At 40.3% G+C, this 20694-nt stretch overlaps 1 protein-coding gene across 2 annotated transcripts; it reads right to left on the bottom strand.

Annotated features, from left to right (window-relative positions):
* Positions 1-999: 999 nt before the first annotated feature.
* GINM1 (glycosylated integral membrane protein 1) lies at positions 1000-19797 on the bottom strand. Of its 2 annotated transcripts, XM_030853199.3 has the most exons (8): positions 19635-19797; positions 15181-15240; positions 14914-15010; positions 9467-9618; positions 8760-8916; positions 8083-8216; positions 6553-6716; positions 1000-1391 (listed from the first exon to the last, which is right to left on the bottom strand). In XM_030853199.3, exons 1-8 carry the CDS (start codon positions 19752-19754, stop codon positions 1280-1282), a joined length of 996 nt encoding a protein of 331 aa, XP_030709059.1. In that variant the 5' UTR covers positions 19755-19797; the 3' UTR covers positions 1000-1279. The 2 variants fall into 2 exon arrangements, with proteins under 2 accessions (XP_030709059.1, XP_060139532.1); XM_060283549.2 differs by lacking the exons at positions 14914-15010; positions 15181-15240; positions 19635-19797 and adding an exon at positions 13944-14205.
* Between the last annotated feature and the right edge of the window lie 897 nt (positions 19798-20694).

The raw sequence follows: 20694 nt of genomic DNA, 5'->3' as shown, positions 1-20694 counted from the left end.
AAAAGCACCTAGGCAGGACTTGCCTGGTGGCACAGTGGTTAAGAATCCGCCTGCCAATGCAGGGGACACGGGTTCGAGCCCTGGTCTGGGAAGATCCCACGTGCCGTGGAGCAGCAGCCCTGTGCCATAATTACTGCCCGCACGCCTAGAGCCTATGCTCTGCAACAAGAGAAGCCACCACAATGAGAAGCCCGCAACGAAGAGTAGCCCCCGCTGACCGCAACTAGAGAAAGCCTGCGTGCGGCAACGAAGACCCAACCCAGCCAAAAATAAATATTAAAAAAAAAAAAAACAGGCAGAATGAAACATCACTCCTTTACTGCCTTCATCTTTCCTCCACACATACTTCCATTTAGCCAAAATCTAAGGTGGTTGGTCTTAAAAACGAGTCATTTCTTTTTTGAGTAATGTGTTTTAAATGATGGGTTGCAATCAAAAGAAGAATTTTAATAAGTATTATATGTCCTAGATCACATTGTAAAATATACGTCAATTTGGGTGATGGTTAAACACTATTGTAGGGTAAATAAGATTATATTTAGAACCACAAGAGCAAAGGCACGTTGTAATTCCCTGATATTGATGGACTCATTAACTGATGTGAGCCTTGGTTTCAGCCAGTGTTATGTGAAAGCAGCTATTATATATAAGTAACTCGCACGTGAGCAAAATTTTTATTCCAAAAAGATTGTACTTTTTTCTTCAAAAAAATTTATTTTTAGAGTGAGAACATGTCACTGTTTTAAAATCCTGGTTCATTTAAGGTAAGTAGTCTTGGTACAGGATACAATTAAATCATGATATACTTCAGTGATTTTATACTGAGTCACATACTTAATATTAAGGCACATTGTACTCAATAAAAAAATAAGTGTTAAGTTCTTGAGCTTTTAAATTAGAATTTCATAAAGTGCTTTTCATAAAGTCTTATATATTATAGCAATTAAGTGTATATAATTTCATTAACAAAGGCACCTTGAAAAGTATTGGCACATGGCATTTTGTCTTGCCTTTTTTTTTTTTGGTAGTTTCAAAGTTTCTTCACATCTTCTCTTCCATTTCATTTAAATTTTCTTTAATAACTCACCATCTGAACAGCCAGCCCCATTAATAAGGTGAACTTTAACTATCACTTTAAAGGTCAAGTTTTAGGCAGTTTTAGGAGTTTAGCAATTTCTTTACTGTACAAACTGATTCCTAACGATTTAAAGAAAATTATATTCGAGTGGCAAATTTGAACCAATAGACTAATTCTGAGTCCATGATTTGAGATGGTGTATTAAACACATGTTTTATCTTCAGGGTTTTCTGCTGTTTTCTCAGTACCATCTGGATATAAGTTGACAGCTGTCACAGGCATAACATTTACTTTATCCAACTGAAGAATTCCTCTGAAATAAAAAATTAAAATTAAAGTAAGATAGGGTTACTTCGAGGTTATAATTAAATATATACCTGATGTTAGGTAATTTTGCTTCATTTAGTTTATGATGGTTATATAAATCCTAAGTCCAAAGTTCACTTTAACCAAACTGATTGAGGGAACAGAAAGGAATAAGAGGAAGTTCTTTACCTGGTACTGTAGGAGATGACAGGGTAAGTTACAGATCTCCAAGGCAAACAGAGTCCTAGATTTGCACAAGTTGGGCAAAAAGACTAGGCCCAAGCATCTTTCTAACCAGTACTCCAGTGGAACGCAACCTTAGATCTTTAGACAGCATTTCTCCTTCTGTTACTAAAATACCTGACCAGGGAGATCTTTGGATTGGATCCAAAACCCTGTATTGCAAGCTCAGTATTACCCTAATTAGAATGTAAACAGAAGTTGTTTATAGACCTGAACAAGCTGATTCTGAAGTTCACAAGGGAGAAACTGCAAGAATAGCTGTCACATTTTTTTTAAAAAGAACAATGCAGAGAAGAGACAGTTGCCCTAACCAGCTAGCAGAGAATTTATTAAAACACTTTATTAAATTAAAACCATGCTACTAAAAAAAAAAAAAAAAACTATGCTACTGGCACAGGAATAGACTAGATCACTGGAAGAAGAGAGTCCAGAAACATGGGAATTTAGTTCATAATAAGGTAATATTCCAAGTCAATGGGCAATAGAACAATGGCCTCTCTGGGAAGCAAAATCAACTAGCTCAAACAATACACAAAAGTGATGGTAAAAACTAAGTTTTAAGAAAACAATGTAATTTTAAGATGGGAAAGGTCTATTTGAGAAAAAATTAAATCCTAGAAGCCATAAAGGGAAAACATGAATTGCCCTGACCCCAAATTTAAAATTTCTGTATGACACGGAATACCATAAATAAAAGCAAAAGACAAATCATAGTCTGGGATTTAAAAATATACATAAAGTCTCCCTGGTGGCGCAGTGGTTGAGAGTCTGCCTGCCGATGCAGGGGACGTGGGTTCGTGCCCCGGTCCGGGAGGATCCCACATGCCGCGGAGCGGCTGGACCCATAAGCCATCGCCGCTGAGCCTGCACGTCCGGAGCCTGTGCTCTGCAATGGGAGGGGCCGCGGCGGTGAGAGGCCCGCGTACCGCAAAAAAAAAATAATAAAAATATACATATACATATATCTGCAATACATATTATGTATGTATAACAGACAAAGGAGTCCTACATGTTAATGATTACAAAAGGCAATACAACTGAAAAATGGGCAAAGGTTCTAAACAGGCATGTCACAGGAGAAATATATACAGCTAAGCATCACAAAGATGCTAGACTTAGCTAGACCTAGACTAGTAAAGATGGTAGTAAGAAGAAAATGGAAATTAAAATGAGATTTTTGTCCACAGTATAAAAAGCAAAAAAGATTGCTATCAGGTGTTGAGAAGATGTTAAATACATGTACTCTGACCCAGTAATTTCACCTTTTAGGACTCTATCCTACATAAATATACATGTGCAAAGAGACATATGAACATTTAAGAATATACACTAGAGCATTATTGGAAGTAACATGAAATTGGAAATTACCTAAATGTCTAATGGAGGAATGGTTATATTATGGCATACCCATACTGTGAACACTATGCAGCAATAAAAAGTAAGTCCATATATGTATTGATAGGAAAAGATCTTAAGCCCATGGTTACCAAACTGCACTGAGACCCCTGGCATGGCTCACAGAGGTGCTACAGAATATTTAAAAATTTCAAGACTTCTTCAAACAGAGAAAGAGAAATATCGTATGATATTGCTTATATGCAGAATCTTAAAAGAAATGATACAAATGATCGTATTTACAAAACAGAAACGGACTCACAGACTTAGAGAATGAACTTATGCTTACCGGAGGGGAAGGGTGGAGGGAAGGCACAGTTAGGGAGTTTGGGATTGACATGTACACACGGCTATATTTAAAAAGAATAACCAACAAGGACCTACTGTATAGCACAGGGAACTCTGCTCAATGCTATGTGGTAGCCTGGATGGGAGGGGAGTCTGGGGAGAATGGATACCTGTATATGTATGGCTGAGTCACTTTGCTGTGCACCTGAAACTACCACAACATTGTTAATCGGCTATACTCCAATATAAAAAAAAAAGTTAAAAAAATTCAAGGGCTTCCCTGGTGGCGCAGTGGTTGAGAGTCCGCCTGCCGATGCAGGGGACACAGGTTCGTGCCCCGGTCTAGGAGGATCCCACATGCCGCGGAGCGGCTGGGCCCGTGAGCCATGGTCGCTGGGCCTGCACGTCCGGAGCCTGTGCTCTGCAACAGGCGAGGCCACGACAGTGAGAGGCCCGCATACCGCAAAAAAAAAAAAAAGAAAAAGAAAGAAAATTCTAGACTTTATGTGTAATACTAGCTTGATGGTAGTTCACGATTTTAACATTACATTGTACTACACATTCTTTTTTCAATGAGGTCCCATCTTTGCAAAGCTGGATTTTGGACAGTTATTGTGATAAAAAGCAAATACAGTACAAAAAACTAATGTTGAATGGGAAATGAGGGTGGCAGTGTCCAATCTGATTCTAAGATATGAGTATTGTGTAGTGCCCTGTAGGTACACAATCCCATTGGTAAGTTAAGAAACAAAAAATATTTTTTCTTTCAATTTTATTTCTGGCCTAGCTAAGGGCACCAAGAAAAAATTCCTGGCACACTTGAGTGCTATGAACCAAGAAAGTTTGGGAACCTCTGTTATAAGTGAGTAATACAATTTGTGGAACAGTTAAGAGTCTAGATTGATAAACAATTATAAGTATCTAGTATACAATTACATCAATACACAGAATTTGGATAAAAGATGCATACCCAAACAGTTAACAATTACGACCTCTAGATACAAGAATTAAAGAACAGGGAAGTGAAAAGGTACTTTTAACTTTCTGTATTGATAAAATTTCTACTACCAGAAAGAATCCTCAGTACAATTGCCAATGACAGAGTATACTGAAAATTAGTTTTTAATTTTACATTGCATTTTTTCACACAGAGGAGCCCATGATAAATAAAACATTTGGTAAAAGAACCATTTAAAAATTTACAACACTGTTTTCTATGTAGATTTGCATAATAAAGATAAAAAAAAAAGTCCTGAGCTTCCTGGCAGTCAAAGGAAAAAGGAAGAAACTATTAAGTTATAGAATTTTCATTATCAGGAAGAAATGGGAAATGGGAATTCTCCAGGGGAAACACAAACTAAAAGGTGGGAGGGGCACTAATATTTCTTTACTCTCATTTGCTCTGTTTGTATTATGACTTTGACCTCTAACAATCCTTTAAGGGAGGCATTAGTTCAGTGTTACACATGAAGAAATGGAAATTTTGAAGACCTCTTGACAAGCAAGTGGAAAAAAAGCAAATGTTTAAATTGGGTCTATTTTTTTTTTTTTTTTTTTTTTGCGGTACGCGGGCCTCTCACTGTTGTGGCCTCTCCTGTTGCGGAGCACAGGCTCCGGACGCGCAGGCTCAGCGGCCATGGCTCAGGAGCCCAGCCGCTCCGTGGCATGTGGGATCTTCCCGGACCAGGGCACGAACCCGCGTCCCCTGCATCAGTAGGCGGACTCTCAACCACTACGCCACCAGGGAAGCCCTGGGTCTATTTTTTTAAAAAAATAAATCCTATGGTCTTCTCCACATAGTCCAATGTAATTTAGCTAAGCCAAAAATTGTGGTCATCAAGCTTCCCTGGTGGTGTAGTGGTTAAGAATCCACCTGCCAATGCAGGGGACATGGGTTCGATAACTGGTCCGGGAAGATCCCACATGCCGCGGAACAAATAAGACCGTGCGCCACAACTACTGAGCCTGGGCTCTAGAGCCTGCGAGCCACAACTACTGAGCCCGTGTGCCACAACTACTGAAGACCACGCACCTAGAGCCCGTGCTCCGCAACAAGAGAAGCCACTGCAATGAGAAGGCTGCGCACCGCAATAAGGAGTGGCCCCCGTTTGCTGCAACCAGAGAACAGCTCGCGCGCAGCAAGGAAGACCCAGTGCAGCCAAAAATAAAATAAATAAAAATTTTTAAAAAAATTGTCTTCTCTATTGAGATTTACTTCTAGTAAGACTAAAATGACTATTTAACTTGTAAAAATGCCAACAATAAATTCATAAAATAATTTCTTACAGTTAAAAAAAAAAATCAAGCTGTACAGAAGGGGAAAAAGGGAAGGTTCTCTCCACTCCTGCTCTCATTCTCACTTATTAGACATAACATCTCCCTTGTCATTCTGGAAATCTTCTGTGCATTTGTATACATATACACGTACTTTTCTTTTACCCAAATTGGATGATACCGTTAGGCAACTTTTTTCCCCATCTAATACATCTTGGACTTCTTCCTTTTATTTATTTATTTGCGGTACGCGGGCCTCTCACTGCTGTGGCCTCTCCCGGTGTGGAGCACAGGCTCCGGACGCGCAGGCTCAGCGGCCATGGCTCACAGGCCCAGCCGCTCCGCAGCATGTGGGATCTTCCCGGACACGAACTCGTGTCCCCTGCATCGGCAGGCGGACTCTCAACCACTGCGCCACCAGGGAAGCCTGGACTTCTTCCTTTTATAAGCCACACAGAATCCCACTGCATGTGTGAACCATTAGCTATCAACCTCCACCTATAAACAGTTCAGAGGTTTCCTCTTTTGCTTTTGTTTTTTGTTACAAGCAGTGCTGCCGTGAATATCCTGTTAGTCTTCAAAAATTTACTTCATTTTAAATTGATACTTTGGGGTTGAAAATAGTGAAGCCCTCGTTTCATTTCTTTCTTATTATACACATTGCCATTTTCCATTATAGAGATTTGTTTCCTTTCTCTCTCTAATAAACTAAGTTCTTACACAGCAGAGTTTGTCCTATCCACATATGAATTCCCAAGACAAGTGTCTTGACCATAATAGGTATCTAATAAATGTCTTTTAATTTTGCTAACGTTGAAAGATGGGCTAGAACAAAAAACGATGTTATTTTCCCTCCCAATTCTCTTATCCTTCCTAATGTTTATATTTTCCACTCTGAAATAGAGTAAATACAACTACTTTTTAATCATTAAAAATACTAAAATTGATCCAAAATAAGAAATACTTACTTGTATTCACAAACTGGGAAAAGCACCTTTAAGATGGTTATTACTATAACTGCTCCTATAATTCCAACCACCATGACATTCAAAAACATAAAGAATACTGGGAAAACACTACACCAGAACCTGCACAGATCTTTTCTGAACTTTTCCATCCACTGACACATCACCTTTAAAAAAAAAGGGTTTTGATTAGATATGCAAGTTTCATTTGAGCTCTAAGAAACTTTAAAAATTATGTTCTAGTTTTGGGTGATGATAACATTATATACCTTGACTGTGGTGGTGGTTACATGGGCGTCTACACTTGTCAAAACTTATCTAACTGTACATTTTAAGTGGGTGCATTTTATTTTTAAATGTACCTCAGTTATTTACAATTTAAAAAATTATGCAAAACAGGCACAGAAATGTTGCTATACTTTACAATTATTTGCACTGCTGTCTAACTGTAAACCAAGTGAAAATAATTGCTAATTGACAAGAAGAAGGCTAGTCCACTTACATAAAATGGACCCGTCATCTATGTGTTTCCAATATTTGGAGGACAAGAGACGGAGAGACAGAGAAACATATCAGTCGCTTTTGAAACAGACGGGGCATTCACTGTGCACAAAACCTATTTCTGTACTTAAACAGTGACAGAAGAAACTCAGGTGTGCTTTGACGGCATGGGCTTTGAAGAGTCTGTTCTTGGGCTTCCTTGCTCTGAAGGAGATGGGGCAGACAGTGAGGGCGCTAGAGTTCAGGCAGCACAAAGTGACCCCACGTAAGCAGTCCTAACCTTCAGTGAGAATCTCTTCAAAGAATCATTTTGACTAACCACAGATCCTGCTCATTTAAATGTAGATTATTCCGAGTGAGGGGCCTAGCTAACATAGAGATTCCAGGATACTCTCTCTGAACCCAGAATATCTTCCCAGTCAGCAGTATAAGGTCACTAAGAATACACAAGTCCCTAACGGTGCCAGAGCGTATTTACATGTGCACCCAGCCTATTTCAGTGCTCACAACAACCTGACGAGAAAGGCATCACTTTACGGACCTTTGTTGTACGGATAAAGGAAAAGGTTAGAGAGGCTAGGAACTTGTCCAAGATGACACAACTAGTGAGTGGCAGAAGCAGGATTCAAACCTAGGCAGTCTGATTCCAGAAAGTACACTCTTAACCAAGTGTGCTTAGTCACTGCACACGGTCCTGAGGGGACCATGCATGTGTGTTTGTGTTAGAAGTCACAGAATACTAACAGACAAATGGGGACATGAGAAAGCCTCTGAAACGGAAGATCCCAAACAAAATGAAATCTAATGCCTTAATCATCATTATCTGACTACATTACTAAGTGAAACTTGAAAAGGAAGACAGGAATACCTAAAAATACCACAGTAAAACAGTGCTGAGTTCATTATTAACAACATCCCATGGATCCAATCCTCATGGTTTCCACCTCATTTTAAATGCTGACATTTATTTTCTTTACCATAATCATAAATGCTTGTAGTATGTATAAAGAGAACCCCAAACGCCCGATTTACCTTATACGAAGACGGAGGCTCTGCTCTGAGAGGAGTTTCAGGTAATTTGCCAGGTAAAGCATCTTCATTTACAGTGGTTTCCACATTCCTGATAAGATACTGGCTGGTGGTCTGCAATGAACTAACACTTTCTCCTGAGGAGGAAGAGCCAGGTTACCAAAATGCTAGGCATATGCTGGTGTCCCTCCCACCAGTCCTAAGACTACTACACCAGTAACATTTCAGATAGCAAGAACACACATTTTTCCAGGGGAGAAAAACAAACATTTGATTGTTTAGCTTTAAATGCCAGAAAGGAACCCCAAATTTAGACAGTTAACAGGGAGCTACAGCAGTTATGATTCTGTCACATAGAAAGTCAAATTTTTTCAAGTTCTGTGTTTCAGTGGGAAAAATGGATACTTCCTCCTCTAAATGAACTTAAATGAATGACATTCTTATTATGTATTTTGTGATGATTACCCAGAGTAAGAGTAGATAGATGATTACAGCAAAATGTCACTCTGTAATCAGCATTGATCACATTCTGCAAAGTCCTCAAATGGATATATAAAGCAATACATGTTACAAAGCATTTTTAAGAGAAGCTTACTTCGAAACATATTAATTATGATTAAAAAGTTACCAACTAAAGAAATAATTACCTTAACACTTTAAATAATGGTATTTTAAAGTACCTTTTTTGGAGAGGTTGGGAAGGGTAAATAAAATGTCACTGTCTCGGGAAATCGAGTATAGCATGCTTTCTTCCAAAGGCAGGGTGTAGTTTGAACGTCTGAGTATTCCCTGATTCTTAACTAAAATATCTATTTCAGTAACGTCCTTCTGTTGAGCCTATGAGAAAATATAAGCAACTCTTTACTTTAAATAATGGCACAAGCTGGTAAGAAACTAAGACTGAATTTTCCTCCCTGATTTCTGAAACTAAAAACCTTGTCCTAGTCACACACAATTCCTCTTTCTTCCCCCCCCCCACTTTAAGGCATTTAATTTGCAACTTTAATCACACTCCTGTGTGCTCACTATTAGAGGCTCGCTCTCAGTTCCATTTCATTGAGTTAGAGAGACTTAGCCAGAGGAAATGGCAGCAGAGCTACGAACCAAATTCAATCTCTTCACTTACTTGCTCTGTTTAATGATGTTTACTATATTTTAAAGTGATATAAACATGTATGAATAAACATGTATGAATATGATCTTTTTTAAAATTAAGACTTCAAATGCTAAACAAGTAAAAAATTCTGAGTGACTGGATACACGCAACACTAACGTAACTTTGTTCCTTATTAAGTCAGAAATAAATAGTAAAATAACTGAACACATGCATAACACCGAGCACAAATCTTTATAATTTAATTCTCAATTAGTAAGCATACTATCTTACTTGTTTTCCATCAATCTCTACTACCTCTTCTTGAACGACAATTAGTTGCAAACTGGAACCAGATGTCATAGGCCACTCATGAACTAAAATCCTTACACTGACAATTCCAGAATATCCTTTTTCCTCCAAATTTTCCAGATTTTCATTCTTCACTATAAAAAAAAAGTAGTGACAGCTCTGAACAAAAGTTGCCACCAAGTCAGTTGCTGCATTTGATTATTCTGATGACATTTACATGGAACGAGACGGTTGTATACCAATATCTTTGCCTTTCTTCATCTCTGACCTCATATTGATGCTTCAGATCTATGAAAACAAAGACAACTTGACAAATCCTTACAATCCTTATACTCATTTGAAAAGGGGAAAATGCTTGATGGCCTTTAGGTTTTGTACCGAACTCCACACTAGCCACGTCCTTCCTATTCTTTTATATACACTGTCAATGAGGAACCGACAAGGCGTTAACTATTTACAAAGCAGGCCAGAAGACACAGACAATCCGATGTTTTAGCAAAGTGAGCACGTTCATCCATCCAGTCATTCGTTCACAAAATCCAGTGATAGAAGGGGCCCAAGCAGTAAGGACACTTGAGGCTTTTCTCAATCCTGTCTCCAGTAAGCGACTTGTTACTGTTGGAGAGGTCAGGAATGGGGAAGAGGGTGGGAGAGCCCTTAATGACTCTCCACCAATGGACGATGGGGTAGGATCAGCTACCGGCCCTGCTCCTCTCTAGCTCAGAATCCCCGCCCCACCCTGGCAGTGACGGGGTGTAGCAGTTGCAGCTGGCTTATAAAGCCAAGAAAGTGAAAGAGATAGAAAAAGATAAATCAATAGAAACCAACGAAACTGCCGCAAAAGAAGCATTTTGCTCCTGTTCCTCAAATGTTATTGTCTGAGAATTACTTGCCAGAAAGGAACCCAGATGGAAATTCTGCATGCATATCCAGCTATTTAAAGTGATGCTGTGCCTTTGCAGAGCTGTTCCCTTGATCTAGAACGCTCTCCATGGGCTTCCCTGGTGGCGCAGTGGTTAAGAATCCGCCTGCCAATGCAGGGAACACGGGTTCGAGCCCTGGTCCGGGAAGATCCAACATGCTGCGGAGCAAGTAAGCCCGTGCACCACAACTACTGAGCCTGCGTTCCAGAGCTCACGAGCCACAACTCCTGAAGCCCAGGCGCCTACAGCCCGTGCTCTGCAACAAGAGAAACCACCGCAGTGCGAAGCCCACGCACCGCAATGAAGAGGAGCCCCCGCTCACCGCAACTAGAGAGAAGCCCGCGCGCAGCAACTAAGACCCAACACAGCCAAACATAAATAAATAAATTAAATAAAGTTTTAAAAAATGTTATAGAATGCTCTCCATTATTCACTCTCCTCCCATACATTTTTAATAAACTCCTACTTGGGTAGTTCTAGATACCGTATCCCTACAATGCTGAGTTCATGCCTTTTTTTTTAAGCACTAACTTTCTCGTAGTGTAGCTCTTAGTTTAGAAACCTGTCTCCTCAACTAGGCTGAGTTCTTTGAGAGAATGCATGAAGTTTATTGTTCTACAGCCTTTGTGAATCAGTGATTCCACCCAGAATTATAAATACATAATTTAAAGTAAATATCCTATCATAAATTGTCAATAATGTTCAGACACCTGGTTGAGTGGTTCTAAATCCTAACTATGCATCAGAATCACCAGGGAACAGTATAGATGCCAGAGCCTCACTCTAATCTTAATAAATCAAAATCTCTGGGGGGTATAGACTAACATTTGTAATTTTTTAAACAGGTACAGATATTTTTATTGAGAAACAAGTGGCCTAACCCTTGGTCTCAATCTTCCTTGACTTCTCTATTTCTGTTAATAAACCCACCCTTCTCCAACCTACCAAGGACAGGAATTACTAGGTTACCTTTGACTTCTTCACCCTCATCCTCTGTATCCAGTCAGTTGCTTCCTTTGGACCATTCCAAAGTATCTCCTATATTTGTCCTTTCCATCTCCACCTACCTCCCCACCCAATGTCTAGTTCATTAGCTACTTACTATTATGATACTTACCTATTCTCCCCTTCTGTAACCCCTCCCCCCTTCAAACCATTCACACCACAGCACCAGATTAATCTTATCATGACATGGTTTTGATTATAGTCTCCTTGTGCAAACGCCTTCAGCAGCGCCCCCGTGACCTCTTTAGTGGTTCTCTGCCTGGTCCTCCTTCTTCAGGCTCGTTACAGTGTGCCCTCTCTCTAGTCTGCCTAACTTCCCTCACATCATCTGAGGCTCCTAACTGGAAAACGTCCCTTCTCTCGTGGTCCATGTCAGTGTTTTCACTGTTTACCCATCAGCCTCCCTCATGGAACAGTGGGCTCCTCGTCAGCCTAGTTGTATGCCCAAAGGCCAGTGCACGAGGACACAGATTCAATGCATGAGAAAATGCAGTCATATAAATACATCAAAGCAGGGACCCTTCAGACTCCAAAGCTGGTACTGCTGCCGTAGAATAAAACTAATAAGAACAAAAGCCCTCCATATTCTGACTTTCCCTACTGAGGTAGACAGCTTTCCCAAAGGGCTCTCAATGACCCTTGCCTTCTGACGTTCACGCCCCTGTGTAACTGCCCCCTGCCGAGTGTAGGCTGGACCTAGTAACTTGTTTCTAACAAACAGAATACAGCAAAAGTGCTGGAACGTCACCTGTGTGATTAGATTATAAAAGACTCTGACTTGTGTCTTGCCGGTACTCTCTCCCTGACACTGTCTCTCGTACTCTCACTGATAAAGCCAGCTGCCATGTTGTGAGATACTCTACAGAGAGGCCATGTGGCATGGAAATGGGGGAGGCCTCCAGCTAACATCTTGTGAGGAACGGAGGCCTCAGTCCAACAGTTCACAAGCAACTACATCCTGTCAACAACCATGTGAGTGCGCTAGGAAGCGGGCCTCGCCAGTCGTGCCAGAGCCAGAGAGCCCAGCTAGGCCAAGCTCAGATTCTTGCCCTGCAAGAACTAGGAGATAATACTGACAAAGAATACTAACTTGGGGGTGAAATTGTTACACAGCAGTATAACTAATGTATCTACAAAGAAGAAATTTTTTTTAAAGAATTAAGCATAGAAGACTTTTTGTTGTAGTTGCATTTAATGTTTTAAAGATTCTTGTAACTGATAAGATAGGCTTTTACTTCCACTTTCAAGGAAACAAACCCTGTGCAACTGGGATGACTAGAAAGATGACTATAACAAATAAAGCAGCCTGACTGCACTCCACGTCAACTTCCTAATAAATATAGCATCAGTGGAATATTCTTCAAGCCAGTAATGGCTGTTCCTCTCCTAGCTATGATGGATTAGCTTGTAGCACACCAAGTCTCTCACTGAGAACCACTAGAAAACATGTAAAAAGATAAACACACAAACAGACACTCAAATCTGCACTAAAAAAATACTAAGGGGAATTCTTTAGGCAGAGGGAAAATAACCCCAGAGGGGAACACTGATATTCAGGAAGGAATGAAGAACAATGGAAAGGGTAACTGTGAGGGTGAACATAAATGAATACTGGACTACAGAAAACCATTAAGTATAATTATGTTGCTTAGTGTTTAAGAACCCAAAGAGTTAAAATGCATGACAATAGCAACACAAAAGCAAAAAGGGGGTAATTCCCTGGAGGTCCAGTGGTTAGGATTCAGTGCTTTCACTGCCATGGCCTGGGTTCAATTCCTGGTCGGGGAACTAAGATCTTGCAAGCCACGTGGCGCAGCCAAAAAAATAAAAATAAAATTTAAAAAAGCATAAAGGGAATCAATGGACTTTACATTTTCTAAGGGTCCTACATTGGTTGGGAAATGATAAAAGTACTAGTTTACTGATCTCAAGGGTAACCATTAAAAGAATAGTAAAATAATATAAAAACCAACAAGATAGAGGGGAATGATGAAACAAAAAGTAAATAACCCAGAAGAGGGCAAAAAAGGAGAAGAAAAAGAAACAGAACAGGTGAGACACAAATAGGAAACAAATAATTAAGAGAGAAGATCTAAATCCAAATACATTAGTTACTACATTAATGTAAATAAATTAAAATTCCAACTAAAGACAGATTGACAGCCTGGATTAAAAAAAAAAAAAGAAAGAAACCACAAGTATATGCTGCTTGTAAGACATTCACCTCAATTATAAGGACCCAGGAAGACTCCAAGAAGATGGAAAGATACCACAAAGCAATCCACGTCCCTCCCCCATGCCTGGCCAAAAAGCAGTGATTAGTAAAATAATACAGATAAAGCTGATTTTAAGGCAAGAACATCACTAGAGATAAATAAGGACATATTATAATGATAAATGAGTGGATTCACCAGGAAGACATAACAGCTCTAAATATGTATGGATTTAGTAATATTGTGTCACAATATATAAAGCAAACATTGACAAAACTGAAAGAACAGACAAATATACATAGTGGAGATTTAACATACCATTCTCAGTAATTGATAGGGCAAGGAAAGAAATAAACAAAAAAATCAGTAATTCCATAAAGGATTGAACACAATTAACAAATCTGACCTGACATATATAGAACATCATATCCAACTAATTACATAATTAACTTTTTTTCAAGTACACACAGAAAACAACATTTACTAAAACTGACCATCTGCTAAGCCATACAGCAAGTCTCTAACTTCAAAGGGTTAAAATTGTACAGATTATATCTCTGATGATAGAGGTGGAATCAGTAAAAAAAAAAAAAAAAAAAAACCCAAAATGTTTGAAAATTAAGCAATATACTTCAAAATGACCCACAGGATAAGGAAATATCACAGCAAATAATTAGAAAACACCATGAATGGAATGATAATAAAGATATATAATGAATTAAGTATGGGATACAACTGCTCAGAGAAACATTTACTGCCTCAAATGCATATATTAAAACAGGTAATAGGAATACTATACAAATTTTTCATATCCTTTATTTCATTCAAATAATGGCACATTCCAATGTAACATATTTGCTTGTTTTTAAACAACTCAAGATTTTAAAAGGTTAAAAAGGAAAACATTATATGGACATAAAGGTGGAAGAATCAGAAAGACAAATCACTTTTCTCTTTATTTTTTACAACTGTGATAAGCACTCCTCTGAAGATTTTGTCTCTTGCTTGTAAATCTCCGTTTACTACCTCCAGGCACATTCTTACATTGTTATCAACCTACCAGACATGAAGTTCCAAGCAATGCCAATCGCATGACAGAGAAAATGTGAATATGCCAGAAATATAAATATAAAGTAGGAAAAGAGTACACACAAGTGTTATTATATACTCTAGTAATGATGTGTAGTATTAATTTGAAATGGAAATATTTAACATCAAAGAATTGTGTTTCACTAATTTAGTATTATTAAAAATAGAACAATTACGGAAGTAATTTAGCAGTACTTACCTATCAAAGTCTGACAGCTTATTCGGGTTACACCACTATTTACAGGGAAGTCATTTACATATACCTGTCCACTCTCATAGGTTATGTTAAGAACAACCTTAAAATAAAGCAGCATATACATTAATTCCAATGGTTTACAAATGATGACAAACTCTTCATGTCAAAAATACATTATCTAACTAAATTGGATATATAGATAAAAAATAAAATAGGCTGCATGATACTTAGCTAAGTGATATAATAAAAACATAACCAAAAGAGACAAACCTGTTCTTTAGATACCTCCCCATCATCTTTCAGGGTAGTTACATTAATTCTGATGCTGTCCTGCAAAACAAATATACAAATTGGGCAGGTATGCGTTTCACAAACTGAGAATAACTCAGTTCTTTTTCTTCTCCCCTCAGTTATACTTATTGTATGATCACTTAAGGCAACATTAAAAGACCACTTTTAAAAACTCATCAATTTCATCCTTACAGCCTTTTAAATACCCTTCACAATTCCAATTTTTTATAAACTATATACTTTTCCACTTAATTATGAAATATATCACATATCTGAGCATATAAAATGCAAATATAGAGTTTAAAAGAAAAGATTAACACTCACATACTTACTACCTAGCTTAAAAACTAGAATGTCATCCACACCTTAGAAGTCCCCTGCATGACCTTTTCTGTCACATTCCCCTCATGCCCCTCAGAAGGAATCCCTATATTGTCTTCTATGTTAACATTTCTTGCTTTTCTTTATAGTTTAACTATCTGTATTATCTCTCTCTAAACAACATATTGTTGTTTATATGAGTGGAATAATATAATGTATTCTTCTGGAACTTCTTTCATTTAAAACTGTTATGTATGCAGCTGTAGACATTTATTTACAGCATTGTGTAATATGCCATCAAATTGTTACCGATTTACTTAACTGTCCCCTGTCAGTGGACATTTGAAATGTTTCCAACTCTATTGTTTTCATATACAAAGTTTCTCTAACCCTTCTTACATGTGTCCCCTAGTGCCCAAGGACAAGGTCTTTCAGTGCACAGCTTCAGTGCCTCTCAAGGTATGCTCAAAAGCACTCTGCTCAAATATTTAAGTTTACTCATGACATGCTTACTACAGACAAGAAAGCATTATCCTAAGTAATCAGGGTCACAGGAACTATGATTTGTTATCTGTAAATCAAATTCTTTCCTAAATGTATTCACAGACAGACATTGTTATCATAGAATGAAAACAAGACTCCTCTTAAATACTTTTTTTGTAAGGGTATTCTTAATTTTGAAAAGACAAAAATTATTCTAAACATCAAACCAATATACAAGTGTATTTCTTGGCACTGTGCGCAACTCCAATACTTTATATATTTCTAACAAATGAGAGACCAAGACTGAGTGATTTTATGAGATTGGCTTGATTCCTGGGACAACCTGAGGAACAGGATTCTAACATGTAAATTCATACCATTTATTCAGGATGACTTTGGTACACTTCCCAACTCCCATAGGAGCCCAGGAAGCTTTAGGACTAGTGATTCCTCAGATCCAGCCTGGCTTTCTCCTGGCCCACGCTTATCTAGAATTAAGTGTGGGCTAGAACAAATAAACTCATCTCTAGAACAAACTAACATTCAATAAATCATCAAGTTGGTGGCTATATTGTTTTATGCCCAAATTCCAGCCAAGAATTCATTCCTCTTTTCAAACTAGAGGATCTGTTTGAAAACTGTAGACTATAGTGCTCTTCTAATAGCCCAGAGATAACCGTCCTCTCATGGTGTTATGAGAAACCTTTTTATAGCTTCTGCCTTTCAAGTAGAGAACATACACTATATTGTGAGTAATTTATTGCACTTACATACATCATTTGCCCAGTAGAAATATGCGGTTTGTAAAAGACAATTAGCAGACTGTATAGCGCACTATATTTTCCAGAAAACTAACTTCAATTAAATTCCTTTTGACCCTCTTGAATGATTTCATATCAGGGGAAACTCTCATCCCTTACTGCCTCCTGACCCAAAGTTCAGAGCCAGCATATTTCTTGTTCTTCCTGAGAGCCTCTGACTGAACTGAAAGTTCAGGCTTGTCAGCCAGGGCAGTGTATGCTTAGAAAGTGAGTGGCAGAACTGAAGTTTCTCCCCACTCATTTTCAATTCTCCTCTAATTCCTTCACTCACAAGTGCCCATCTGGAACAAAATGGCTTCCTAAGGACAAAGGTAATAGATACCTGGTTTAAAATAAGTCTGAGGGAAATACATGAAATACTTACACATATAAGAAAATAAGTGTCCTCTGGATGCCTCCCTCTCTTTGGGGACCAAGTCATTTTAATATTAGAAGAATGTACTGTAAATTTTTTTTTATTTCACAATCTTTGTAACAACTTTTCCCCAAATTTTTTAAAATTTCACAATCTGTGTATCCTCAACTTCTGACAACTACATGTGTAAACAAAACATAAAATGCGGGACTTCCCTGGCGTCGCAGTAGTTAAGAATCCACCTGCCAATGCAGGGGACACGGGTTCGAGCCCTGGTCTGGGAAGATCCCACATGCTGCGGAGCAACTAAGCCCATGTACCACAACTACTGAGCCTGCGCTCTAGAGCCTGAGAGCCACAACTACTGACCCTGCGTGCCACAGCTACTGAAGCCCGCGTGCCTAGAGCCCGTGCTCCACAACAAGAGAAGCCACTGCAATGCAAAGCCCGTGCACTGCAACGAAGAGTAGTCCCGGCTCACCGCAACAAGAGAAAGCCCGCGCTCAGCAACGAAGACCCAATGCAGCCAAAAATAAATAAATAAATTTATTTTAAAAAAAAACAACAGAAAAATGCTTATAACACAATAAATATGAGTCACTGAAGAGATACAAGGAGAATTTTTCTGACTTCAACCAGTTTTCTTACAGTTAGGTCAGGCTGGATACAAAGATGAACAAATGAACAGATGTGTGTAGTAAAACATAAATGGTAGTTTAAGTTGGCATTATTCAATATGGTATCCACTAACCACATGTGGCTATTTACGTTTAAGTTAATTAAAACTAAATAACATTTTAAAATCTCAGTTCCTCAATCACACTGGCCACATTTCAAATACTCAGTAACCACAGTAGTCTAGTGGCTACTGTAATGGGGAGAGCAGACATACACCATCACTGCACAAAGGTCAACTGGACAGCTCCTATCAAATATGCATGACCACTGTAAAATTCTTTCAAATGTTCTGTACATTAAAAATTTTTCACAGTAAAACTTTGTGAGATCAAGAGGCCTCAGTTTCCCATATACACCTTTCCAAGGAATGAGATTCTCCTTCTAGTTGCACACCATTCATTTAACCTATGAAATTCTGAGTGTAGATCTGGACCTTCCAAAAGTAGAAAGAAGTCATAAGGAGAACTGAAATGATGAACTCACTACGAGCCCCACGGTGTGGTGTATTTTCAGTTTGCAGTCTAAATGCATTTTTTTTCATATTATAGGAACAGACTCAAATGTCTTTCGGGTTCATAAATAACTATGATGAATCTTTAAAATCTGGAAAAGGGAAAAACAATGTCTCTATTTCCAGAACTCTAGGAATTATTTCATTTTTATTTGGTCTCTTGATCTCACAACCATATTTCTGAACAGCTGCAACTGTGGTCCACATACTTCAGATATAAGTGGTTCTTAGAGCTTGGGATGCTGTGGCTTCTTGGAATGTCCCAAGAGAACTGAAACTAAGATATGCTATTATTCTACCCAGGAAGGGTAACGTCGTAACCCTCACCCCTGAATTTTGAGCATTCAAGTCTTGATATAGTAAGAAAAGGCGCACCTATGTCGTTTCTTTTCATTCTGGGAAAATCGCATTTTAAAGTCTTCAGACGCTTCCCTACCACACACTGAATTAATGAAAGGCAAATACTGGTTAATTCCACCCGGCCAAAGCAGTAAGAACCAGCCACCCTTCAGGACAAGCATGCAGTGGTCCCTAAACTTTAGCCGACCTCGGGATCACCTGGAGGGCTTGCTGCAACAGACCGCTGGGTCCCCACCCTAGAGCTTCTGATTAGCGCGTTTCTGCCAGGTTCCCAGGGGATGCTGGTGCGGCTGGTTCCACCGCGCTCGAAGATCAACTCCTCTAACAACTCCCGCCAAAGGGACGACGTCGGGGTCAGCGTTGGCCTGCAGCCTCCCTCCCTCTCCGGCCCAGCGACCCGGCTGGCGTGCACCCGGAGCCCTGCACGCCGGGGGAAGGCAGGCATTCCTTCCCGCCGCCGGCCGGGGCAGACAGGTGGCCCGGAAACGCTCGCGCTCGCTCTCAACTGAGCAACTTCCACGTTTCCCCAGCACTTCAACACTGCCTCGCCCCAGAGCCCGGCTCTTTAGGCGCCATTACAAAAGGCTGAGATCACTAGTGATCCGCTACTTTCGACGGCACACCCCCATCAGGACTGCAACTGCCTGGACTGCCGCAACAATCGGGTTCGCTGCGCCGCGCTGAACCTCAAACTGAAGAGCCTCTTTTGCGCTCTCGCCTCCCCCATCCCCTGCCGCCTCCATTTCCTTGGCTGCTTCTCCCCACTCCCGCTTTGGGGGCCCGGCCCCCAGACCACGGCCTGCCCGCCGGAGGTGGGAGGCGTCGATGGGGACGCCGCAGTCCCACGTCCCCGGTCCCGGCTTCTCCTGAGGATCCCAGCAGAGCCGCGTCCGCCGTGCCCTACCTTCGGGGCTCGGGGCAACAGCGTCGGCTCAAAGGTGCCCGTCGTCAGCCAGCCGGTGACTGGCAGCGCCGCGACGATGAGCAGCCGGAGGGCGAGCGGCGCCCGCGGAGCGCCCTCCATCTTGGACAGGCCGGCGGCGGGCGGCTGGCGTTGGGGGCGGTTCGGGGGCGGTTCGGGGGCGGCTGGGAAGCGAGGGCCAAGCTGGCCCGAGGGGCGGGGCCTTTACGAGGGGAGGGGATTGGAGGGGCGGGGCGGGGGCGGGGAGAAGGTGGGGCGGGACCCGGAAGGCTCCGAGAGCTGCGGAGGTCTAGGCCTCCGGGCCGCGGAGCAACGTTCCGGGGCGGAATCAAGTCCACAGAAGGTCTGATTCCGTCATTAGACCGGCACTCTGATTTGGAGAGAGTTTCCTCACCTAAAAGAGTGTAAACATTTTCATTGCCATTACTTTTGAATCAGTATATACTGTATGTGTACATAGGTATGTCTCTGTGTGTATATATTTACATATATCTACAAAGTGAAAATAGTGGTAATGTATCAGAACGCTGTTGTACAAGAAAATAAGGTATATCACGTTTAGAGGGGCAGATTTATTAAATCGGTACTTCTCACCATGGTTGCACTTGGTAATTGCCTGAGCACTTTTAAAAATTACTGATTCTGGTATCTTCTGGGACACCTGAGTTTCTGATTTACTTTGGGCAGCTACTTGGGCACTGGTAGTTTTTAAAGTTCCCCAGTGATTTACTGTGACAAGGTTGAGGATCAACCCCACATTAAGTTCAACACTCAGCGGATCGCTGGAGACGCGAGGGAACAACACTCCACTGGAAGCCAGGCCACCTGGGCTCTCAGGACTTTTCTAGTGAGCTTATTAAAATCTATAAATTGAAGATGATAGATTTTCTTCCCTCTTTAAGATTAAAAAAATAATTTTCTTTTTGATGAAACCCTCTAAAGCAAATGTGAAATGAAATGAAAGAAACCCCATTTAAAATAAAGTCTGGGGCGTCCCTGCTGGCGCACTGGTTAAGAATCCGCCTGCCAATGCAGGGGACAT

Source organism: Globicephala melas, chromosome 14 (genome assembly GCF_963455315.2).
Source record: "Globicephala melas chromosome 14, mGloMel1.2, whole genome shotgun sequence".
NCBI lineage: Eukaryota > Metazoa > Chordata > Mammalia > Artiodactyla > Delphinidae > Globicephala > Globicephala melas.
Note: the sequence above shows the minus strand (reverse complement) of the source record. Positions and strands in the feature narration are given on the sequence as shown.

Excerpts from the sequence above, each read along its gene's own strand:
- GINM1 (XM_030853199.3), bottom strand. The coding sequence starts at position 19,754 with ATGGAGGGCGCTCCGCGGGCGCCGCTCGCCCTCCGGCTGCTCATCGTC. Across the intron at positions 8,917-9,466 it reads TAGAGATTGATGGAAAACAA|GCTCAACAGAAGGACGTTAC; the intron begins GTAAGATAGTAT and ends ATTTTCTCATAG. Across the intron at positions 6,717-8,082 it reads AGCCTCCGTCTTCGTATAAG|GTGATGTGTCAGTGGATGGA; the intron begins GTAAATCGGGCG and ends TTTTTTTTAAAG.